The 26,278-nt window shown below is 38.0% G+C and overlaps 1 protein-coding gene across 1 annotated transcript in view; it reads right to left on the bottom strand.

The window, feature by feature from the left end:
• The window catches only part of USH2A (usherin), a 517,131-nt gene that overhangs the window by 455,968 nt on the left and 34,885 nt on the right, over positions 1–26,278 (bottom strand). The window contains 5 exon segments of the mRNA XM_032216063.1: positions 1,164–1,385; positions 13,448–13,632; positions 17,210–17,504; positions 19,265–19,328; positions 21,774–21,909. Coding sequence (XP_032071954.1) covers positions 1,164–1,385; positions 13,448–13,632; positions 17,210–17,504; positions 19,265–19,328; positions 21,774–21,909 — 902 coding nt within the window.

Genomic DNA, 26,278 nt, shown 5'->3' with positions numbered 1-26,278 from the left:
ATTATTGTTTACTTGCTAGCTATACATGGGCCTCTCTTCCACTGTTTGTGTTTATAATTGTACAGTCCTAATAAAATTGGCCATGCTTAAGTTCCAAATAAATTAACTTATATTTAACTGCGTCTTTCAATTAGATTTCAGTGAGATTTAAGAACAACTCATTATATGGATTACTTGTTGAGACTATTTTTCTATTGTCAATTCCCAAAAAATCCCACTAAAAACCTGCACATATACAAACATTTCATTTATAGAACAAATTCACTTATTCGAAAGATAGCATCTTAGCTTTTCCAAAATTCAAAGAGTTAAAATAATTGAAATATTACAGTGAAATTATAATGAATATTGTATTCAAGTAATAATAGATACAATTTATTCCCTAAGGAAGTCTCTGGCTTGCTGTATTTTTCTCCCAAGCATAAATTCCCAAGTGATTAAAAAAAAAAACGCACATCTTTCACTGGAGACCAACCATTTCTTAATTTGCATTTTATTTACAGGGTGAAATTATGCCTTCAACCAGACTTGTGACTTACCATATACAATAAGGCTGTCAGTCAATAGATAATATAACATTTTTTTCACAGAAGCCTAATTTTTAAGAAGAAAAACTAGCCAAGACAAAGAATTTTGTTCATTACTGAATCCATTACATCTGCCACAGATGAGACACCATAATAAAAATTGAAAATATGGTAGATCCACTCTCAATCAGACATACTGCTCCATATGGATGATCAAATCCAAAATTTAAGCATTATTGATAAATGAAATAATATTAAAGATGGAAACTAGTCAAGCCATTTTAGATTTGAAAGTGCTGGAGTGCTATATTATATAAGGCTAAACAATGCTTCAAATTTGAAAAAGATGCTTCAGAGCTGTCTGCAATTCCTTATACATATTTTTTTTTCTTGAAATTGTGTGGCATGGCATGTACTTACATCCCAAGAAAAAAATGTGACTGTTTTCAAGACAGGTAGGGGCTATATTCATATCCCTACTTGTTGCAAAGCAGTTTTTTAAATTTTGTGTCCAAAACATTACACAGCCATAATACTACATTCTCATTTTCATGTATATAATACCATAATGATATTTTATCCCAAAACTTAACTTTAATAGGAACATCACTTTAATAGGTACATCACACAACTTACCTTCCACTGATTGTAATTTCATCAATTCCATAGTATCTATGTCCAAAATTAACCCAGGGCATAGTGGTGTGATACTGGCCAAATAGATGAATCTTAATTGTTGAGACTTTGACAAACTCTTGAAGTGATGGTGTATTGTAGAAATCTTTATATCCTGGCCGATGATTTGGTTCTGGAGTAAGAACACTGAAAGTAATATTTCCATGGGAATATGGAGGATGGCTATTGAGACATAGAAAAAAAATGTTCAGGGTTTTGAGAAATTGTATGGTTATTTAAATGTAATAATTTTTTAGCCAGGGAAAAGAATGGTTCCAGATGCCCTAGAACGTAGGCATCGTAATTATTTAAAATAATATGAATCCTTGTTTTAGATTACCAACCTTTCTAATATAGAATATAGAATATAGAATACAATAACAAACTATACATAGTCAAAACGAGCAATAATAAAACAGCTGGCTTTTTCAATACTATTTTTTAAAGTTGACATTCTGTCCTGAATGATTTGAGCAAAGACCACAGCAACATTAATCTTTAGGGTCTTGTCAAAGTACTTCTCTAAGCACATTAGAGAGGTAAGATGCAACAAACTCCATTCCCTTGTGTCTCCAATCTGACTAGCTTCAGAGAAAATCCTATTGCTGACCTTAGAGATCTGATTGTTATAGAATAGAATAGAATAGAATAGAATAGAATAGAATAGAATAGAATAGAATAGAATAGAATAGAATAACAGAGTTGGAAGGGATCTTGGAGGTCTTCTAGTCCAACCCCCTGCCTAAGCTTCCACCCTAGACCACTCCAGACAAATGGTTATCCAACATCTCCTTAAAAACTTTCAGTGTTGGAACAGTCACAACTTCTGGAGGCAAGTTGTTCCACTGCTTAATTGTTCTAACTGTCAGGAAATTTCTCCTCAGTTCTAAGTTGCTTTTTTCCTTGATTAGTTTCCACCTATTGCTTCTTGTACTGTCCTCAGGTGTTTTGGAGAATAGTTTGACTCTCTTTTTTATATCAACCCGAGATACTGCAACACTGCTATCATGTCTCCCCTAGTCCTTCTTTTCATTAAACTAGACATACCCAGTTCCTACAACTATTATTCTAAAGTTTTTAGCCTCCAGTCCCCTAATCATCTTTATTGCTTTTCTCTGCACTCTTTCTAGAGTCTCAATATCTTTTTTATATCAGGGTGACCCCAAAACTGGATGCAGTATTCCAAGTGTGGCCTTACCAAGGCATTATAAAGTGGTATTAACACTTCATGTGATCTTGATTCTATCCGTTTATGTAGCCTAGAACTGTGTTGGCTTTTTTGGCAGCTGCTGCACACTGCTGGCTCATATTTAAATGGTTGTCCACTAGGATTCCAAGATCCCTCTTACAGTTACTACTATTGAGCAAGGTACCACATTTACTGTACCTGTGCATTTTGTAATGATGTTACAAGCATAAATGATCCTTCAAATAACTTTCCCTCAAATTGGTTAAAAAGTTAAAGGTTAAACATATTTGAAATGTAGCTTGGAAACACAGTACAGCTGGTGCAACACAGGTATCCCATAAACCAACTGTTTTCCTCTCAGCAACATCCAGATGGTTGCATTCTACACTAACCAACATTTCTGAATAATCATTAATAGCAGGTCCATCGTGTATTAGTGCCATTTTCACTGGATGTCACTTGTGCTTACATAACTGGGCCAACTTCTAATTACTCCAGATAGAATCATAACTGACTTACCAGGTTAAAAATTATATGGATCACTACTGCTCCTAGGTTTCTTCAATAAAGGACAGAATTCCCAAAGTATACACATGATCATTTACCAGAAATGCAACCTCATATAATAATTATGTAAATCTTCATCCTGAATTGCTACTTTTGCAATCCCCAATATTAAACAATCTACTAGAGCCAAGGTGGCGCAGTGGTTAAATGCAGCACTGCAGGCTACTGCTAGATCAGCAGGTCAGCGGTTCAAATCTCACCGGCTCAGGGTTGACTCAGCCTTCCATCCTTCCGAGGTGGGTAAACTGAGGACCCAGATTGTTGGGGGCAATATGCTGACTCTCTGTAAACCGCTTAGAGAGGCCTGAAAGGCCTATGAAGCGGTATATAAGTCTACTGCTATTACCATCCTATTATTATAAACTTTTAATTGAATTGTTCATATCTATTCCCAAACTCCCTCCATTGCATTCAGGAGACCTAAGTGAAAACAGAATTTCAGTTGCATCCTGATGGGACTTCATTCAAAACATATCATGGAGCTATTATTATATTTGATGGGTGGCAGTGACTGAGGCAAGGCAGGACTCGGCTAACACGGCTTTATTAAACAGCTAATGCAACAGCAACTCCAGAACCCAAGATAAAGAACAGTTCCCGCTTGACAGCAATTTATATGCAGGCAGTCCTGCGGTTAGCCAATCAGAGAATGGTGACTCTCCCGCTGTGGCACATACACACGTCTCGACCAATGGCGAGCCTCAGAGATGAAGCCACGTCTCTGAGGTTGAGACATAACACCCTTCTCCATCAGTCAGGTACATGCGTAATCCTGCAAATATGTAGGCTCCCTGCATGTACAGTCCGATCTTCTTGGCTCGGCTGGAACTGATGCTATAGAAAGAAAAGAAGAAGGCTTCTCCAGGGGGACTGCCTACAACTGTGCTAACTCTCTGCCCGGTGACTCTGGATGTAACTCTGATGGCTCAGGTGAGGCTGGTGCAGGAACACCAGACTGCCAAGATGGGCAATGCTGCGTTTCAATGGAGGTGTCCAGAGCAAATGGGGAATCTATAGGACCAACTGGGAAAAGATCAGGTGGCATCTGCATCAAGGCCATCCATGGTCGCAGCTGATCAATGTGGCAGCGCCAAATATGCCCATCGCCTAGGCCAACCCTGTAAGAGCAGGGACACATTAATTGCTGAATGTGCCCTGTCAACCATCTCTGCTCACCCCCATAGTTCCGTGCAAAAATCAGACCCCCCATTTCAAAACCCCTGGCGGGGTCATCGTTGTCAATAGGTTTGTCATTGCAGTAGTTGAGGTGAAGTTGATCAAGGTTAGTCCGGAGGCGGCAGCCCATTATCAACTCTGCAGAGCTGAGGTTAGTTAGGGGACATGGGACTGTGTGCTGTACTAACAGGTATCTGTCAATTCAGGCCTGCCAATCCCCTGGACCCAGCCTAGCTAGGGACTCCTTAACAGATCGCACCATCCGCTCCGGCATGCCATTGCTGGAAGGTTCGTAAGGGGCCACCAAAACATGGTGGCTGCTGTGACCTACTAAGACCATCTGGAAAGATGCAGACATCAACTGGGCACCATTATCTGACACCAGTACGTCTGGGCACCCATGAGTCGCGAACATCTTTCGCAACGCCCTAATCAGAGCCTCGGTAGTGGTCGATGACATTAAGACAACTTCCATCCACTTTGAATATGCATCGACCACTACCAGGAACATCTGTCCGTGGAATGGCCCTGAAAAATCCAAATGGATCCTAGTCCAGGGAGTCTTGGGGTCCTCCCACTTCCTTGGTTTTGCTGTGGAGGGAGCTGGCCTGGGCTGCTGACATTCCTGACACCTAGTCACCCACTGTGCAATATCCTAATCCAAGCCACCACACGTAGCTCCGGCCCAGGGCCTTCATCCTTACTATCCCAGGATGCCCTTCATGCAGGCAGTGGAGGATAGATTCCCACAGTTGAGGAGGAATGACCACTCTAGGGCCCCACAGTAGACACCCCCCTTGTACCAACAGTTCATGCTGCCTGTACTTGAACAGTACGAACTGCGAGGGAAACTGTGTCTGCGGCAACCCCTCCTCACCCAATCTAAGACCTGAGCCAAGGTAGTGTCCCTAGCCAAATGGGTGGCAACATCTGTGGCTGTTAAGGGAACTGGAAGGTCCTCAATCAGTAACACTAGGGGGTCAGGATCCGGGTCAGCCTCGGATGCCAGCAGGGGGCAACAGCTTAGGGGATCAGCATACCCCACCTGCTTCCCGGGCTGATAGACAAGTTTATAATTGTATGCAGCATGGAAGACAGCCCAACGGGACATGCGAGGTGATAATATCATAGGAGTTTGTCTATCGCCTGCCAATAACACTTATAAAGGCTTATGGTCTGTCACTAGCTCAAAGAAACGTCCATATAAGTAGTTGTGGAATCGTTTAATTCCAGCTACCGCTGCTAACGCCTCCTTATCCAATTGACTATAATTACATTTCGTAGGGGACAGGGTCCTTGAAAAATATGCCAGGGCTGCCTCAGACCCATTTGGAAGCTTGTGGCTCAGGACAGCACCCACCCCAAAAGCTGACGTGCCACATGTGAGCATCAGGGGAAGGTGATTGCAATACTGGATAAGGACAGCTTTGGAAGTTAATAGCTCCTTGATGGCCACAAAAGTGCTGCCCCTTTACGACCCCACCTCCACATAGCCCCGCTATCGAGAAACCAATGTAGGGGTTCTGCAACAGAGGCTTTATGGGGCAAAAATACAGAGTAAAAATTGAGGAGGCCATGGAAAGCTTGCAATTGGGCCTTATTGGTTGGTACAGGAGCCTGCTTAATGGCAGCTATTTTAGAGGTGGTAGGATGGATGCCCTTGACATCAATCTGATACCCCAAAAACTCCACTTCAGTTATCCCTATCTGACATTTAGAAGGCTTAAGTTTTAACCCCACCTCCTGGAACTTCGACAAAATGGCACACAACCGCGCCATGAGTTCAGTTCTGGTTTTGGCAGAAATAAGCACATCATCGAAGTATGGGACAACCCCTGGAATGCCATGGAGCAATTGCTCCATGAGGCTCTGGAAAATGCCTGGGGGTACACTGACACCAAACTGGATCTGCTGGCATTTAAAAGCTCCCCTGTGGGTGATGATGGTGTGCGCTTCCGCAGCAGCAGCATCCACAGGGAGCTGCTGATACGCCTGGGCGAGGTTCAGTTTGGCAAAAATGGAGCCCCGCCCCAATGTATGAAGCAGGGATTGGATTGGATACCCCTATTTATTGTGCATTTAAAATCCCCACACAATCTAATGGAGGATTTCAGAGGAATCACGATTGGAGTCTCCCATTTAGAATGATCCACGGGCTCTAAAACCCCTTGGGCAATCAACTTATCCAGTTCAGCACAGAGCCAGGGGGACCCTTCTGGGCTTGAGACAGATGGGAGCGATATGAAAGTCCAAATTAAAACTAATGGGGGTTCCCTTATAATTACCTAATGACCCATCAAAAACTGCAGCAAACTCCTTCATCAGGCCTTCGAACTGATCAAAGCCCGCCGTTGCATGCACCCCAGCGATGCTGAAGCCTAGGGCATTGAACCAGTCTAGGCCTAGTAGACTGGGGAGGTTGCCCTGGACGATGATGAGGGGAAGCCTGCACTTAAAACTTGGAGTGACCACTTGGAACCGGCCACTGCCAACTACTGGGATATAGTTTCCCTGATAGTCCCGCAACTTAATAAAACAAGGTGACAGGCATTTCTTGGCTAGGGAAGGCACCAAACGTTTGATAGTGGACCAGGATACAATAGACTTTGAGGAGTCAGTGTCCACCTCCATATGGCAGGGCTTGCCCTCGAGCTGGATGCTGAGGTAAATCTTCTTCCCCGATGTCGCGTTGGCCTGGCTGGTCAGCGGAACGGCCTTCCACTGTTTGTGGAAAATTGCAAAACAGTCCTCCGATGTGTGATAAGACTCTGGCTTTGGCTTGCGGTAATATGAGCGATCAGCTGGTTGACCTTGAGGGGGGAAGATAGTTTGCAGCACACCTAGCTAAATGTCCCTTTTTTTCCACACTTGTGGCAAATAGCTGATTTGAAATGACACCAGGCACAGGTATGGTTCCCGCCACAACAAGCACAATGGCTCTGTGGTAAATTTTTCTGTGAGCACTCTACTACGCCACCTGCTGTTTTGAGGCAGTCAAACTCAGCCTCCTCGGCATCGGACAAAGAATGTTCGTCCACCTCCCCATGATGAATAGGCACAGTCTTAATCTTGATGGAGGACTCATTGGACATCTCAGAGGTGTGAGCCTCATCCAACACCGCTTACAGGTTGAGCTCAGAACAGGCCAGTAAACGGCAACGCAGCCTCGAATCGATTACCCCACACACGAATTGCTGAAGTAGGGAGACATCTAGATTAGGAAAATCACAGTGCAGTGCTGCAGCCCTGAGGGCAGCCATGTACTGGTTCACTGACTCCCCCTCCTTCTTAAGCCTTTGCTGGAATGCATAGCACCTAGCTATGTGAGACGGAGCTGGGGCATAATGGTTCTGCAGTCACGTCAACAGGGTCTCCCATGAAAGAGACTGGACTGATTGCGGGGCGGCCAAAGCCCTGGATGTTCCAAACATCTCATGCTCACAAGCATTCAGGAACTGAGCCCTCTTTCCCTCACTAAGCAAATTAGCCAGGTGGTTTGTCTCGAGGAAGCATTCAAAATGGTCAATGTAAGCCTCCAAGGACTCTAACCCTGGCACAAACGATGCAAAATTGCTCAAAGTGGCCATTTGAGGGAGAAACGATCTGAGGAGATTGCCTCAGCGATTAGCCGGAAGCCTTGTATTAACAACGAAAGTCTGCCTTACGTGACACAGCTCTTCTTATGCCTCAGAGTATCCCATCCTCATTGCCAGTATTATATTCGATGGGTGGCAATGACTGAGGCAAGGCAGGACTCGGTTAACAAGGCTTTATTAAACAGCTAACGCAACAGCAACTCCAGAACCCAAGATAAAAAACAGTTCCTGCTTGACAGCAATTTATATGCAGGCAGTCCCGCAGTTAGCCAATCAGAGAACGGTGACACTCCTGTTCTGGCACATACACGTCTCGACCAATGGCGAGCCTCGGAGATGAAGCCACATCTCTGAGGCTAAGACATAACAGCTATCATTTTGTGATTCATAACAAAAATACACTTAGTTAATCCATAATCCACTAAGACTAAGTTCATTTTAAGAGTTCTCCAAATACTTCAGGGAAAAACACTAATTCTTTCCCTGACTTCTATTTTTTGCAGTAAAATCAACAACTCTGATCCACATCTATGGGAAATAACAGCACATCTTTTTCCTTTGGCCTCACTGAACTGATTAAACCACTCCCAAATCCTACCTTCTATAAATAGGACTCAAGAATATGGTATGCAGGGCAGAGATATAGTATGAAAGGAAGAGGATGCATCCCACTGATCAGCCATTAGGGTTTAGTTAGTAATGTAGAAGCAAATTCTGATTGTGAAGCCACCTGCCTTATAGAAGCACACAGTTATTTTTTAGAAACATGGCATAATACACATGCATAAATTTTTGAAAGATGGTTTTTATTGGGGTCATGCAAATCTGAGGGCGATGCTACATTTCATTTGGGTACCAATGAGCATGCATATGTAATATGATATTTGAAAATGTTCAATATAGATTGATCTACCAATAGTACAAATTCATTTTTGAGAAAAAAAGATTTTAGAGGAATTATTGTTAAAATGCTACTGAATCAGTAGTGCATTTGCATGCATATGTAACAGTATATTACAAAACTGAAAAATATCAGTTCATTCAATCCAAACTAGTATACATTTTGTCCCTTTCTGAAAAGGGTATCATTCCTATGCAAAATAAACTCTGCCATCCCATTTCAGTTTTTTTTTAAAAGCCTACCAGTATATACTTTCCATAAATCCTATTGTGATATCTACAGGTGTTTGATTCTTCAGATCACCACTTACTCCAAGAACAAGTTAGGACAGATGAGCGGACTTAGCACTGACAAGTCAAAACCAGATATAAAACATACGCCAGAGAAAATTATAAATACACATAAAAATGACTGATTTCCATACATATTAAAATTATTTTATTTGTACTAAAATAATTCTATATAGACTTGGGAAGGTTATGCATAAATAACTTAGATTCCTTTCTTGTGATTTAATTCACAATTAGGATGTAAATCCCTACAATCAACTTTGACCTCTTGGGTGTGTCCTACACAGAATTGTTTTGCCATCTATTACAATAAAATATGAAGACCTTACTTAGACTTAGAATAACTTCTTTCTTAGGAGATATGAAAATGGATGGAAACTTAAGTCCATATTTACCCTTTAATGAATAGTTCTCTACTATAATTTGTTTGCAGATAAACACAGCATAGGTTTTTTTTTTTAAAAAATCAAATAGAATTATATGGCAAATGTGCAACGCATTTTTAAATATATATTTAAAATCACAATAGTATCTCATTTCCTACCAGTTAATTCTACCTTTGGTACTTTAAATGTACATGTGTTTGGGGGGAGGGTAGTAGGTTTTTTCCCAATTAGGTGTAACTTCCCTATGCAGAAATGTTCACCTGCATCACTTTGCAGTATTGTTTATGTTATGTAATTGAAGGAAAGCACTGTTCCATTATAAAACATTTCTACTAGCACTATTTCACACATTAGCACTTGCACTTTTTTTGAAAATGCACTATTTCATAAATTGGGCTGTTTTTAATATACGTTTGACTATTTACCAAAATATTACTTTTTGCTGAGCTAGAGAATGCTTGTATTTTTTTCTTCTTTCCATCCCTTTGAATAATATAAAAGCCAACTATGTTTTGCTGAATATGAATGCACCTTCAACAACCCCTTACTCTTCTCCTGTATAGTAATGTAGATGTGTGGAAGTCCAGAGAAAATGCTGACACTTTTAATAGCCTACCTGCCAAGATTGAAGAGAAGGGGGATGGAAGGGAGAAAGGCAAACAAACAGCAATTGCACCTGGTAGAATGGCCCCGATAGGTTTTCAGACAAGTGTTACACATTCTGAGTGTTTTCTAAAATGTCCTAAGAGTTGGTGCAATTAGAGAGTTATAGCTAACGGCAGACTTTTAGTGAAAAAAGCAAGCAATGAAAGTTTTATTATTTACTTATGCAAAGCAATGCTCTTGTAAAAATTCTGGAAAAGTATGTAGCTGCAGAGATTTGTTTCTTTAGGCTATGCTAATCGTTCACAATTCTCAAAAGTGAAGAGAAGCATTTACTAAGCTAAAGGAAGGCAAGCATTCACTATGTAGTTTCCGTGCAAATCACTCTGTCTTTCTCCACCTCCACTTTTTTTGACAACACAGTAAGTACAAAGTTAATAAATACCTTTTCCTCATCTTGTAAGCTTTTCTGGTTTTTAAAACTATCCACCTTTAAAGACTTCTCACAATCACGTTTTAGGTTTATTTACTAAAATATATGCCTTGATTTGTTGGAATCCAGCAAATGCCATTTGGACTTATAATAATTTATGTATGATAATACTAAGGGTGTCAAATTCAATTTCAGGGCTGTGGTTGACCTTGGGGGGCCGGGTGGGGCATTGGCAACTGGGTGGGTGTAGCTGACTGGGTGGGCATGGCTGATTGGGTGGGTGTGGCCAGCTTGATGCCACTCCCCAAACTGCTGGCATGTTTCCACTTTGCATTGGGTAGACTGGACCAAAGCAACATGGGCCAGCCCCTTACATTTTCCAGGATGGCTTCGTGGGCCGGATCCAACCACATCACAGGCCTTGTGTTTGACACCCTGTGTAACACTATTAATAATCACTGTTAAATATATTATATATTCATTCATCTCCTTAGAATTTTGGAATCATTTACTTTTTTTAACATACTTTTAGAAGACTTAAAAGTTGTTATCAGATCATCTTAATAATCTATTTCAGTTGAGGTAGGAAACTACTACCTTGGGTAGTATGCTGAAGACCATATTCAAAGAATGGTGCTAAGAAATAGATAGAGGTACAATCAGGTGAAAAATACTCTATATATTAATACAGGTAGACCTTGCTTACTAACTGCCTTCAATGACCATTTGAAGTTATGATAGTGCTGAAAAAATAGCTCTGCAGTCAACTTTTACAACTTTTACAGTTCCTTAGTCATGTGATCACTATTACAGTCAGTATGCACTGTCCTACTGCTGACCTAATGTTTTTTTCTCATCTTCAGTCCCTTACAGAGCAGAGAGATTGGAGAGGAAGGGATTACAAGAGAGTAAGCAGGCACACAATGGCAAAACGCATCAAAAACAAGAAAACCCAAATGCACTACGCAAATAGCCAGTGTATTCTCCACTCTCTGTCTCCTTACTCTCCAGTAATTTCTCTCTGCTTGTAGGGAGAGAAGTAAAAGAAATGGGTCAGAAATAGGAGAGATTGCCTAAAGGTATTGCTTCATTTTTCTCTCTCTCCTCCATTCCCCTACCTGTTTAAGCATGTTTTCTAGTTTGCGAGGATGGATAAAACAAGTGATGTTATATATGTGTGTTGGTGCATGTGTTTGAAACTTGGAAAGAACACTCTTCTTTCAAATGGTTTGCTATGAAAATATAGTTGTGTGCCTGTGTCCCATGACCTAATAATCAAGGTGGAATTTTATGGCCCAGGTGGAATTGTAATTTTCAAGAGTTGCAGACTTTGCCAAGATCAGGCAATACAAACTTTGGAAGCATTCTTCAAAGTAATTTATGCCTATAGCCCTCAGACACTTTAGCATTTAATTTGCAAATAATCACACTGAAGGAGAACTTAATTGAAAGCTGATTCCGCTGCTTCTATGAGATTCAAAATATTCTAGTCCAGCATAGAAAATTATTTAAGGCTATTGGTCACACTATGAGGGTCAGAAGGATGTTTTCTAAACTTCTTCAAAACAATTTTGGGGAGATTTCACACAATTGCCATAGCAAGGCTAGCCAATAATTTTATTCATATGTTTTTATTTATTTAGGAATCACCTATCTCCCTCACAGAAAGACTCTTGGTGATATAAAATAAAATACTAAAATATAAACACAGTATATAAAAGCTAAGCTTTAAAAGAAACAAGAATGATTAAAAACAATGCTATAAGTTAATTAAAAGATGAAGAATGTGCTTTTCTCCTTAGTGATCCTCAGGCAACATCCATGGTTTCACACCTTTTCAGAAGGCCAAGAGAAATAATGGAATGGAATGGAATGGAATGGAATGGAATGGAATAGAATAGAATAGAATAGAATAGAATAGAATAGAATAGCAGAATTAGAAGGGAATGTGGGGGTTTTCTAGTCCAACCCCCTGCATAGGCAGGAAACCCTATAGCATTTCAGACAAATGGTTGTCCAATCTCTTCTTTAAAACTTCCAGTGTTTGACTATTTACAACTTCCGGAGGCAAATTGTTCAACTGATTAATTGTTCTAACTGTCAGGTAATTTCTCCTTAGTTCTAGGTTGCTTCTCTCCTTAATTAGTTTCCACCTATTACTTCTTGTCATACCCTCAGGTGCTTTGGAGAATAGCTTGACTCCCTCTTCTTTGTGGAAACCCCTGAGATATTGGAACACTGCTATCATGTCACCCCTAATACTTCTTTTCATCAAACTAGACATACCCAATTCCAGCAACCATTCTTTATATGTTCCAGTCTCCTAATCATCTTTGTTGCTCTTCTCTGCACTCTTTCTAGAGTCTTGACATCTTTTTTACATTGTAGCAACCAAAACTGGATGCAGTATTCCAAGTGTGGCCTTACCAAGGCATTATAAAGTGGCATTAACACTTCACATGATCTTGAGTCTATCCCTCTGTTTAAAACTGTGTTGGCTTTATTGGCAGCTAAGACTCCAAGATCCCTGAGTGTTGACCTGCCTCACTTCTGGGGGGAGAATATTCCAGGGGGGGCTCCCTTCCTTGACCCTGCCAGTCAGAATTGTTTAACTGACAGGGTCTGCAACATACTTTTCCTGACTGATATAATGAGACAAAGACGGTTCTGAAAGTAGTCAGACCCCATGCTGTATAAGGCTAATTTTTCTCTCTCTCCTCCACTCCCCTACCTAATAATGGAATACTTCATTAACAAAACAGTTGAGGTTTCTCTCCCTGCCAAAAATAAAAGTAAGTCTCTCGGATGTGCTTTTTTCCCATTTTACTTTTTGTAATACACACACACAGAAACACACACACACACACACACACACACACCATTTATTTATTTATTGGTAGCGGAGTAGACTTTCAAGTTTTGTTGTAGTCTTTCATCATTTTTACTTTCTAAAAATACTGGGGGAGGGGGGATGAAACCAAGTGGGGCAAGGAGCCATATAGGAAATAGAAAAGCATCTGCTAGTTTCTTGGTGCCCAAAGCACTATGTTGTCTGTGTAAATACAAGATTTCAGTAACTTGATTCAATATGAGCTTGTCCATACCTAGGAAGCTGTACACAGTTTACAGAATCTGGATATGTCAGCGATCCATTATTCTCCATTCCAAAGACACTACAGTCCCTCGCAAAGTATTGCCAGTCTTCCCAACCAATGGAGGGTTGCTTTTTTCTTTGTATTTGGATTGCTTCAGGCTGAGGGCTGAAGAACTGGATTATAACATAAAACACCTGCAAATCAACAGCAAAATATGAATTAATTTGGAAGAAATCCTTATGTCATTGTAAAATCTCCTAAAAGTATATCTGATCTGACCTTTCACTTTGTGTTGTAGGACCTCCTGTGAAGGAGAAGTCAACATGTTGCATGGCAGCCCATTTCCACTGCCAATTCTTCCTGACATCTACCCTAAAGCTACTTCCTTGTAATTTTAACTCACTGGTTCTGGTTCTGTTCCCCAGGCCAGCAGAAAATAAAGCCAGTTCCCTATTCTGTGTGGCATACCTTCATGATTATGATTCTTTCCTCTCAGGTATCTTGTCTCTGAACTAAACATACCCATTAAATGTTCCTCACAGGGCTCGATTTCCACACTCCTCACCTACCAAGGTTAGCTCTCCTTGGTATCTTTTTTTCTGAAACTTCTTCAGTCAGTTATTGCTCTTTCTGAACAGTAACAGTAACTTCACATTTGCACTTACTGCAAATGTTGACTTCACATTAATACTTGTTGCATGTTGACTCTTTATTGTAAAAATCTCAATAAAAAGATTTAAGTCTTAATTACAAAAATATGACATTTTAAAAAAAACTATTCAAAATGTAATAATATATATTACATTATAAAAATGTAACATATATTCTCAGATTTCTTTAATTCTTACTCCATTTAAAGAAAAAAAGAAATCCAAATAACAGAACTCCAAACCATTTTTTGGAGGGGGGGGCAGTTATCCATTCTGACAATGCAACTCATTTAAATAAATGAGTCAAGGAAACCAAGAAAACATCTTGGACACACACACACACACACACACACACACACACACACACACACACCCCTCTCTATCTGTATCTGCCTCTATCTACATCTATCTATCTATCTATCTATCTATCTATCTATCTATCTATCTATCTATCTATCTATCCATCCATCCATCCATCCATCCATCCATCCATCCATCCATCCATCCATCCATCTATCTATTAAAAAATAAGTTTGGATGATGTCATCAGTTTTGTAAAATAAAGATACAGCAACACTAATTATGAAGCAACATGTCTTTTACTTTCCTGGGTGGGGAAAAATTCCATAGTATTCAATTCAGGTAGCCTGGATTCATGTGACTGATAGTGGACAATAGTACCAATAGAAGAATATATGTAATTTTATATGCTATTTTTGTTTACTGAACTATGCTGCAATATGTGATATCAATGGGAAATCAGATCTTTCACTTTAGGAAGTGGAAATGAAGGACAATCACAAATATTTTTGTTGTTGTTGTCACACGTATCAAACACAACAACATTAAGTTATTCATAATGCATCCTTAAACAATTTTATAACCAGAAGGAGCTCTTCTGGAAAAGAAAATATTACATCAGTTCTAACAGAACAAGAAAAAATCATAGACTTATAGAAAAACTTTTCTAAAATTAACTACCAGCAAAGGATCCAAGTGAAAGTAATACCAAAGCAGGAGGTTCCTCAGCTATCTTTCTTCACATAATTCTACTCATATGTTCAATTATCATAAGTGAACTCTATTGCTTTATATTTTTGAACATTTATTATACCCTATGCCAGTGTTAGTGAACCTTTTCGGCACTTAATGCCAAAACGGGAGGACGCGCACACGCAGGGGTGTGCTGGAAACCGGAAGAGCAGTTCCCCGGTGTTCATGCCACAATCTAGTCACAAACTAGTATGCCTTGTTATACAAAGCAAAAAAAAAAGGGGGGGGGAGATAAGTTTATATCCAATGAATTCCCATAACAAAAGTTAAACATTCAAGATTCTAAAACACACACTATTTTTTTAACAAATCTGTTCCTATTTCTGAAGCAAAGGACTCTAAGCCAGAGGTTTCTTCGTCCATCACAGAAGCCTCTTGCAGACTTTGGAACTGCCAACTGATGCTTCAAGGTGATAGATTTTTTGATCAAAGCAAAAAGCACAGTTTTTATTCACTGTTAGTGTCAGCTTCGATATAGATTGCTTGCTATCGGCTGCCATAGCAACGGGGAGAGGGGTTTCTGTATTTGGAAAGGGAAACATGCTGGAGGAGATGTCTTGGGATGAAGAGGGAGTTTTGTTCTCACCATCGTCTGTGCATGCTGAATGGACTTGTTTAGGCCTGGTCAAGGTCAACCATCTTTGCATACCAGATGAATGAAGCCACCTGAAGATGCACCCCACATGACATCCTTGGAGGCTGGAGATTGGTCATTCAGCTTGGGGTTGTTGAATGGGAGAATTTTGGGTAAACTTTTGATATGTACAATTTCATGCCTTTAGCCTCAGATCTTGCTTTACTTTTGTTGCTATCAGTTCATATCCAGTAAAAGTACCTTTTCTCTAAAACAATGGAGTTGGAGGGGGGGGGGGTTCCTTTCTTGGATTTTAGAAGGAGGCATGTCTCACAGTTAGAAATTGCAATTGTTCCAATGTATATTTTTGTACCTTATCCATCATTACAAGATTTTTAAACTGTGTTTGGAAATACCCAGAATTCTTTATATTTATCATACCACTTCAGTGAACCTTCAGACAGAACCTTCAATGAATAATCGGTTGTTTACCAGTACCAATCTGCTATGCAACACTTAATAGCCATATGCCGAGCATCAAGGTTGCATCCCTTGCAATTCAATTGTGCACAGAAGAAATTCCCAGAATTTTGAGATAGGAATTCCTGAATACACAGAAAATCTTCAAAGAGCTAAAAGTGGTTTAAAAAAAATCATTTAGATTATCTAAAAACCATTTGAATTCCTGAAATATTACATGTAAATAATAGGAGACAAAAAATATGAAAAAGGTATATCTTTACCTTTTGAGTATGTATAACTTGACTCCTGGTGATTACGCAGAGAAGTCCATACAATTTTCTTGCTAACGTTTTTTTAAAAGTGGTTTGCCATTGCAGGTAATCATCAACTTACAACAGTTCATTTAGCGACCATTTGAAGTTACAACAGCTCTGAAGAAAAGCGACTTATGAGCTTTTTTTCACACTTATGACCACGGCAGCATATCCATGGTCATGTGAACAAAATTCAGATGCCTGGCAACTGATTCATATTTATGAGGTTTGCAGTGTCCCAGGATCATGTGATCACCTTTTGTGAACTTCTGCCAAGCAAAGTAAATGGGGAAGCCAGATTCACTTAACAACCATATTACTAAGTTAATAACTGCAGAGATTCACATAACAACTATGGCAAGAAAGGTCATCAAATAGGGCAAAACTCACTTAATGTTAGCAACAGAAATATAGAGCTCAATTGTAAGTGAAACACTATCTGTATTTTTTTTCCTAGGCTAGCACAAAGTCTTCACTTGGCTTTATTCATAAAGCAGGACTAAATTTCCTGGTGTTTGTTTCCTAGCTCAGTGACTTTAACTACTACTGCTTGTCATGTGCTTATCTCTCCTCAAGAGAAACCAGCTGATATCAACATAATTAACGCATAATATTGATCAATATTAATCAATATTGATCGTTATTACATTTGGAATATCCTTGATTTTTTTGTTAGTTAATGAAAACAGAAGACAAGAAAGTAGAACTTTAAACTTACCTGGTACTGTCCATTTTCTAAGTCAATGGTGATGGTTACTCCATGACGTAGATGCTCTGTGGTGCTAAATATAGATGAAATCCATGTAGTTCCAATATCATTATCATTGACATAGCTTAAAGGGTGAGCTTCAGGGTTTAGTCTGAGCACTCTGTCATTAGTTGTGTCATCTGCACCATTAGGAATGCAATACCTCTGAACCAAAGGATGTACCCTTGGGTGACTTCCAGGACAGCGACATTCTGATTGAATACGAAGTTGAGGAAATTTTCCAGACCATACTTCAAAAATGTCTCTACAATAATAGAAATAAATAAGAAATCAGTAAGGCACATCACAAAGAAATGAGCAAGGGTGATTTTTAAATGGCTAGATACAAGATTATGCACACATGTCCTATCCAAGGACTTGCAGATCAAACCATCAGACTGGTAGGCATAAAAGACACAGACTTCTCAACTATGGCCCAGTTTTTACAGAAGGATTTTCTAATGGAAGGTAATTGATCTCCCTTCTAACTGTTTTCAAACAGGCTTTAAAGAACTGCTTTTAACTGAAAAGCACAGGTAATCCTCAGTTAATGATAGTAATGGGGACCAGCATTTCCTTCGTTAAGCAATGCAATTGTGAAACACAATGTCACGTAACTGCAGCTCTTAGCAATGGTAATGCAGGCACTCCCCATTACTATCATTAAGTGAAGATGATAGGAGGTTAAGCAAGTCCAAAGTGGATCGCAAGTAGGCCAGCAGGTAGGTTAAAGTCCAGCATTTGGTGAGGGTGTGGTGAGGCCAGCTTCAGCCAAACAAGGGAAGATGTGCAAGTAGCTTGTAAGGCATGCTGTGATCACAATTGGGTGTGGCTGCTGGCAGGCAGGGAAAAGTGCAAACAACTTACTGGAGCAATTGAAGATATTCCCTGCCAGTTTCCCCATTGATTTTGCTTGTGGGAAGCCAGCAGTGAAGGTTGCAAATGGCAATAAGATTACTGCAAGTGTCATAAGCATGAGACAATTGCCAAGCATTCAGATTCCTAACGTATTGTGTAACTGTTCATAAATCTCCTTTTTCAACTGTGCCCTAACTTTAATGGCATTAATCATGGACTACCCAAAAATTTAGAATTATTGTGCAAATAATCATTTTAACTTTAGTTGTCCTTTATTGGTTTTCACTTAAAAATAAGTTGGGAGTTATTCTTTCACTCAACTATATTTTAGATTTATTCCTTATTATGTTATTAATTTATTTATGCACTTTTAATGAAACTTTTTTGAGAAGTTTCATTATCTAAAAAGAGCAGTATAGACGAATTTAAATAACTCATATCTGGAATATATTAATACAGGCAGTTCTAACATGAATTTGTAGATAAAAAGATTATAAATAGGAAAGGAAATATCTTTTGCCACAAATTTGTTCCTATGAGTCACTAATCTCTGGGTTTTGAAAAATTAATATTTTCAGTAATGCAATACCACAGATCATTTCAAATAATTTATTATTATTTTTCTGCTGTATTTACTTCAAAGCTCCACACCACAGTATTATGGAAAGTGCTTTGTATGTTTACTATAGATACAGATTTCTATTTGATCTAACCTATTTCTTTTGCTTATTAAATGTAGCATGTTTGACTGAGAGGGAAGGACTGTATAAACATTCTGAAGGCAGACATAGGTTTTCCATGTTCTACAACAGTTGACTGTATTTACAGTGTTTCAGTGTGAATGTTTTACATGAGAATTAGGGAGATGTCATAAAGAAATCAGTTATGCTTTAGGAAAATCTCACAACATATGGATATTATGTAATTGGTGTACAGGGGTTTTTGTTTGTTTAATTTCTTGCTTAATATCTTGAAAGTACAATTGCTTGAATCCATGCAGCCAATTAAAAGCCTTCTTTGCATTCAGGTTGCATGAAGTTACAGTTACACATCCAATGACTTTTTTTTTTTTATAAAAAAAGCCCAAGATACCATCTTGTCATAGTTACATCTTTTTTATCTTGATAATTGCATTTTTAAGTTTTGCAAAATTGAGAAAGTCCCTACCTGTTTGTAAGGGCCATTTGGTACAATCTGAAATCTTGCATCCTCCCGACAAATTGCTCTGAACCTGCAAAAATACATTATAAATAAATAATCCAGTTCCATCAACCAGAAAACAACTCTGAGCTGCTTGAGGAAATCTTAAATTCAGCACACAGAGCTCTCTCTTGCACAATTACCTTCTCTGAATGAAACCATCTTGGTTCCGGACAAAACTATGGAGGGCAGTAACTTAATTCTTTTGATTAAAATGATTTATAATAACTTTATGGGAACATTTTGTACCTATCCCTTATCTGATTACAGAGGTGGCAGAAAAACTGGCTCATTAGACAGAAGTAATGAGCCAGTCCATGTGCCATCTCTAATTAGAGAAGAGATATACTGGAGACAACTGTAGCTATCACTTTACATGATAAAAATTAAAGGTTTATTTTTAACATTTCTTTCTGTCTTGCATAAGTGTTCTGTATCTGGTATTTTAAAATAACAGTGCCAAACACAAGCACTTTGAAACGAGAAAACTTTCAACTTTTGATGTATAGGAGCTCAGTGGTTTTTGAGAATAAATCAAACTTTCTTCAGGCCAGATGCAGATATATTTAGGACTCAGCTCCAAATTACAGTTTGTTCTGGATCAGTGATACTCAGCCTTAATAAATCTGCAGAACCAATTCATCACCAAACAGAATTTCAGAGAGCTGCAAAATCACTGAAACCTTATATTGACAGCCATGGCTAGAAAATGGGTGGGGATTTAATCTCGTCATCACCAAATATTCACTCAGGATTACTTCAATACATTGGTATTCCTGAGACATATTTTTCCCTTACTCCTTTTCCTTAGCTTACTAAATGTAACTTCCCCAAAAGTTTTAATATTGTGTTTTTAACTGACTTAGGAACTTAAATTTCTTATCGCAGAAACAAACCAAAACAGTTTACAATTCAAACACTTGAGAAAGAAGATGAATGAAGGTATAGATCTTAAATTGCCAAAATCAGTAAAATCGCATATGTGACAATAGCAATAGCACTTAAATTTCTATTCTACTTCACAGGGCTTTACCGCCCTCTTTAAGTGATTTACAACATCAGCATAAGGCCCTCAACAATCTGGATCCTCATTTTCCCAACCTTGGAAGGATGGAATGCTGAGTCAATCTTGAGCTGGTCAGGATTGAACTCTGGCTGTGGGCAGAGTTAGTCTGCAATACTGCATTCTAACCATTGTGTTATGTGGTTAGAATGCAGTCATCATGATAAGTTTCTATAATCTATTATTTGTCCTCTAAAAACTTGTAATTCTAACCCAATCACATGTAAAGAATACATTAGAATTAAAAAATAATTCAGTTTTGGCTTTGCAACAATGAGATCTTTATCCATGAAAGGATGGCATACTTGTTCTATTCACTCTTGTCCAGCCCTTAAATCAGACATCCAAGCCTCTCTCCAAATTGTCTTGAGAAAGCTCTATTTTAACTTGATGGAGTAAGGTGAGTTACTGAGCTACATTATCATTCTATTGATGGCTACTAATAGAAAAAGTGAGAGCCAGCCTGATAGCAATAGCAATAGCAGTAGACTTATATACCGCTTCATAGGCCTTTCAGGCCTAAGCAGTTTACAGAGAGTCAGCATATTGCCCCCAACAATCTGGGTCCTCATTTTACCCACCTCGGAAGGATGGAAGGCTGAGTCAACCCTGAGCCGGTGAGATTTGAACCGCTGACCTGCTGATCTAGCAGTAGCCTGCAGTGCTGCATTTAACCACTGCGCCACCTTGGCTCTGATGTAGTGGTTAAAGCATCAGGCTAGAAACCAGGAGACTGTGAATTCTAGCTCTGATACGGGTCATAAAGCCACCTGGGTGACTTAGCCCAATCACATTCTCTCAGCCCTAGGAAGGAGTGAAATGGCAAGCCACTTCTGAAAAACCTTGCCAAGAAATCCTCAAGAATTAGACATGATTGAATGCAAGAAAAAAATGGGAAAGGTCATTTAGCCAAATATTGTTATATTAAAGTAACATTATAAACAGAGTACTTGTACCATATGCAATGAGTAAATTACATGATTATGATTACAATGAATGGACTGTATGATTACACATGTTGCAGCATAATGACTTGAAAAACCCTAACATGTAACAGTTGACACCTATTTCATTGGGGCACTTGGTACCATGGCCAAGAACAAATCAACAAATACATCAACAAATTGCAGCTTCCTGCAATAACACCAGCGGAACTGCAAAAAATTGTGCTACTCGGAACATCATACATCTTAATATGGTGCTTGGTTGATACTTAGGATGCTGGCAACAACCCGTACCAACCATTAGCACCAGTCAATGATATTTGTGATGCATTTTTAAATGTTCAGTTGACCTTGTTTCATGTTTAATGAATAAAGTATATAATAATAATGTTGAATATTGCATCGCTATGCAATCTATTTTTAGTTACTATTATATGTCTATTCTAGACTTTCCATCAAAACCACTCACCATTTAAATTTTGCCCAATTCTCCATTCACCATCAACAGAGGGATCTGCTATTAGCCCTGTGAGAATTCTGGAATCGAAGGCTGTATCATCATCTTCCAAACCATTTATAAAGAAACTAATTCTGTTGTGATGAACCTATAAATTGACATTTAGAACAGAAAGTCTTGTAAAAAAAAAAACCAGTAATCCTACAAGTGTCTGTCAAGTTAGGTTGGAATATACTGTACCAACAGTTTCAATATAATAAAGTAAAGAACAGCAATTTATATTTATTAACCATTTCCCATTACAAAAAATAAATAAATTTATGTATGAAAACAGAAAGATGCTCAATAGTTAAATTAAGGAAGCCTCAAAAGTTCAAAATGGAGTAAAACTAAAAAATATTTTAGTTTTTCACATATAATATTAATAACATTTGGTACCAGTGTAATGTGGTCATCTCTGTAAATATGGTGTATCTATATGATAACATCAAAATCTATTAAATAATATTTATTTATTACATTTATGTAGACATGCATCTCATTTAAAAGTGACTCTGGGTAGCACACAATATTCATAAAATCAAAATATTAAAACAAGTACAACTAACAAACATTAACAATATTATTGGTAACAAATTGGCTGAGAAAATTTATGTAAAAGGTAATGCCATTTCATTAAATTGTCATATCTTTTTGATCCCCAAGTGTGCTGGCATATGCATGCTTTAAAGATTTCTGGAAGGTTAACAAGGATGGGGGCCAAAAACCTGCTTTTTAAAGAGGCAACTGGATTTTTTTTTGTTTTTCTTTGAATATTTTTGCTTCTCATCCAAGAAGCATCTTCAGTTGTGATTGAATGGTGGGAAATGGAATGATTTATATTCTTTGTAGTCATCTGGCCATTAGCACTCTTTCTGAGCGTTGTTGAGGCCACTTGGAGGTTTATCTGTGCCCTCAGGGTCACCTGACTAGTGCAAATGGATATGGAGAGGTTCCACTCAGAAGGAGCTACAAGAAAATATATTGAAGATTATCCTGCAATATTCCTCTACCTCCTCTGAGTATAGGAGGACTGTTGTTGTTAAGCATTCCAGTCATGCTTTATGACTTCATTGTTTAGTGACAGAAACTCCAGTTCCAATTGCTATTGTAAGTCAAGTACTAGCTGTGTATCCAAGGATACATTTTCACAATGGAAGCACTCTCCCTTCAGAGATGTAATAAGAAGTAATACTCTCTTCTGGTATGCCTATCTTCTATCACATGTTAAAGTCCATGAGTCAAACACAATTAATAATTAGCATGATTAGTAGCAGGATATTCATTTCCCTTCAGCTACTGGTTGTTGTTTTTTGCATTATGCAATTTAGGCAAAATCACATTTTATGGTGAACTTGGATTGAGATCTTCATGAAAACTTGTATTGTATTGTGCTTTGTACAGAAAGCATTAAGATGCAAAATTAGAATATTTCTTGCTCTTACTCACAAATCTGAAAGTACTGCCAAATTTATTAAAACAAACAAACTAAAAAGAAACAGATCATGATGAATTGGAAAGGAATTGTGAATAATCTTTCAATAGTGTACAATCAGGAAACAATTAATTTGAAATAACTGGATTTTAGCCATATTTTACCCAAGACAGTACATTTTACTTTCTAGCACTTTGGGGGGGAAGTCATGGAGTAAAAGGCACATTAATTTGTTTAATCCAGTTTAAAATATAGCAATCCCCTTTGAAGTCATTTCAGAATTTAGAAAATACAGAGTCTGATATAAAACTTTAAAAGAACCTGATAAACAGAAAAATACTTGGAAACTGCAATACCTGCACCTTCTCTTACATTCTGTAGCCACCTATTTCTATATTTATTTGGTGTTTCTGATTTTCTCTAGACAATTTTTTTTACTGCAGAACAAGCAGACCAAAGAACACATTTCTCCCCATGAAGATAGTAACCTTTTAAACTAATGTTGACACACAGCAGTCAAATTCTACATGTCTATGGTGTTCATCAGATGATGTGTGTTCTAGCTCAGTTGTGTTAGCCATATTTGTCTATGCAATGTAAAGGATCTAAATGGGAGTAAAATACTTCCCAATTAATAATATAACTATTAGAAGTCTGTCAACTAAATTTTGCTTCAATAGCATTAGATACTTGCTAGCTAATTATTTCAGGAGTTCATAACCAAACTTGATTCTCCAACTCCACAAAATCTCTTGAGATTCCCACATTCCCCTTGCAAGATTAGCTACATGTTTTTCTTCTCAGCAATGTTGTTCATTTTCCATTTTAGAATTTTAATCCTCAATTTGGGGTACTTTGCTCTTCCAGTTACCGTGTTCTATGAATCTTTTTTTCCCCACAAGAAAATCCAACTTATGTCCAAATTCATTTCCAAGAAAGCCCTATAATAGTTTCAATCTTATATAACATTATTTTTCTAATTTAGGATTGAGGTGTGTTTCATGCAGGAAGATTAGTGAGATTATTCACAAATACAATAGTGCCATGGCATGTGATATGAAAGAATAAGTGCTGTCTTAATTATGCAAGTAAAGAATAATACTGTTTTAGTGTATTGTATTAACAGTTTCTAGATCTCTGTAACCCTAACTGGAGCTCTCTTGTTAACGAACTATAGGTTGATAACTAGGCCCCAATTTTTATGTAAATCAGGGAACAAACGGGGAAATTAATGAAGAGGACTATTGCATATTTCATGTCTCAAGGGGAGAAATCATAGATATCCCACACAACTTTCTACATTATAGGAACCAGTGAAGATTACAAAAAAGAAAATCATAGCGAAAAGATTAGTCGAATGTCATAAAATTACTGCTGAAAAAATTAGATGATTTAGTGATAAATGCAATTCCAGAGACACTATCACTCTTAAAAAGTTGCCCATGGTGCCTACAAAAATCTACCTTTAAATGGAGTTGACTCCTGGAGATACATTGATTGGCAACATACATAAGTGATTTACTACTGCCATCTTCTGGGATGTGTTCTGACTTCCCATGTAGGCTACAAGCTATATTCCCTGGTGGTTTCCCATCCAAGTACAGATTAGATCCTACTTTACTTTTGTTAGATAAGCCAAATTCAGCTAAGTGCTACCAACAAACTAGATCTAAATTCAACACAACTACTGTTTCCTTTCCTCCTGTTTTCTATTTCATATTATACTGTAAACTCTTCTAGGCAGAGTTTTATTCTTTTACATCTAGTAGTATTGTTCATAAATATATTAGTGTTATGTGTGTGTATAATACTCTCTGTGTGGCTCTCTCTCTCTCTTTGTCTCTGTCTCTGTCTCTCTTTCTGTGTGTGTATATGTGTGTATGTATGTGTCTACACACACACACACACAAACACACAGAGAGAGAGAGAAAGAGAAAGAGAGAGAAAGAGAGAGAGAGAATTATGCACACATATAACAATAATATTTTAATGAGCAGTACATTACTACTTGTAAAAGAATAAAACTCTGCCTATAAGTGCTTACAGTATAGTAGAAATAGAAAACAGGGCGAAAGGAATAATATTATTGCAAACAATATTCACATGCTGCTTTCCACAGCTGATTACTCAGTATTTTCTTCAGATATACAATGAATGTGTTTCTTCATTCACATTCTGAAGCTTACCAATAAGCTACTGGACAAGCTGGATGTGTGTTCTGACATGCACCATGATTAAAGCTGAACTGGCCAAGAATTTGGATGCAATGATATATGCCTACATGCTAATGGATCACTTCTTCTGTTTTAATAACTCTTGAAAAACAATCATATGTAACCTTTTGTCCTTTACTGATGCACAGCTTGTTTTAAGGAGCAAGGTGGAGGTTTTAAAGAGAGATTTTGCTGCTGTTGTTCCTACTGTTGCTCTTGCCAGTTTGTAGAAATCTATTTCCATTTTGCATAAACAAGTACTCGTGAGTTTAAAGGGATGACTTGTCTTTTCAAATAGATGCTGAGAAAAGCTGGAGTACTTTAATCTGCCTTGATATCCACTCTAATCAAATCAAATGAGACTGGAATAATTGCATCCTAGAAGTACTGAATGTATGAGAAGAAACAAAAAGGTTATGAAAAGGCAAAAGCAAAAGTGAAGCTTTGCAAAATTCATTTGGAAAATCAGGACATATATGTGCAATAGTGCCATTCTATTGTCAATACAGCAGCATACATTTCTGACCAATATAAAAAGCTACAGTTATCTATACATTAAGTCAGAAATGTTATCATTAATGATTCAGGCAGCTTATATTGTATTAAAAATTTTAAGGAAGAGACTGTGAAATGAATAGAAATAGATTTGTATTATGAAAATTTGCTTCCCTGAATAAATAGAATATATAGGTCCTTAGGTTTATTATTATTTCCATAAGTAGCCAATATTGTGTGGGTTTGAGAAAAAATATATGAATTTATTACATTTCCAATGAAAAATCTGAAGCATATTATCGTTACAGCTAGCAGTATTGTTTGGTTCAAAAAAG

Source organism: Thamnophis elegans, chromosome 4, assembly GCF_009769535.1.
Source record: "Thamnophis elegans isolate rThaEle1 chromosome 4, rThaEle1.pri, whole genome shotgun sequence".
Taxonomy (NCBI): Eukaryota; Metazoa; Chordata; class Lepidosauria; order Squamata; family Colubridae; genus Thamnophis; species Thamnophis elegans.
This window is presented reverse-complemented; position numbering and strand designations above follow the sequence as displayed.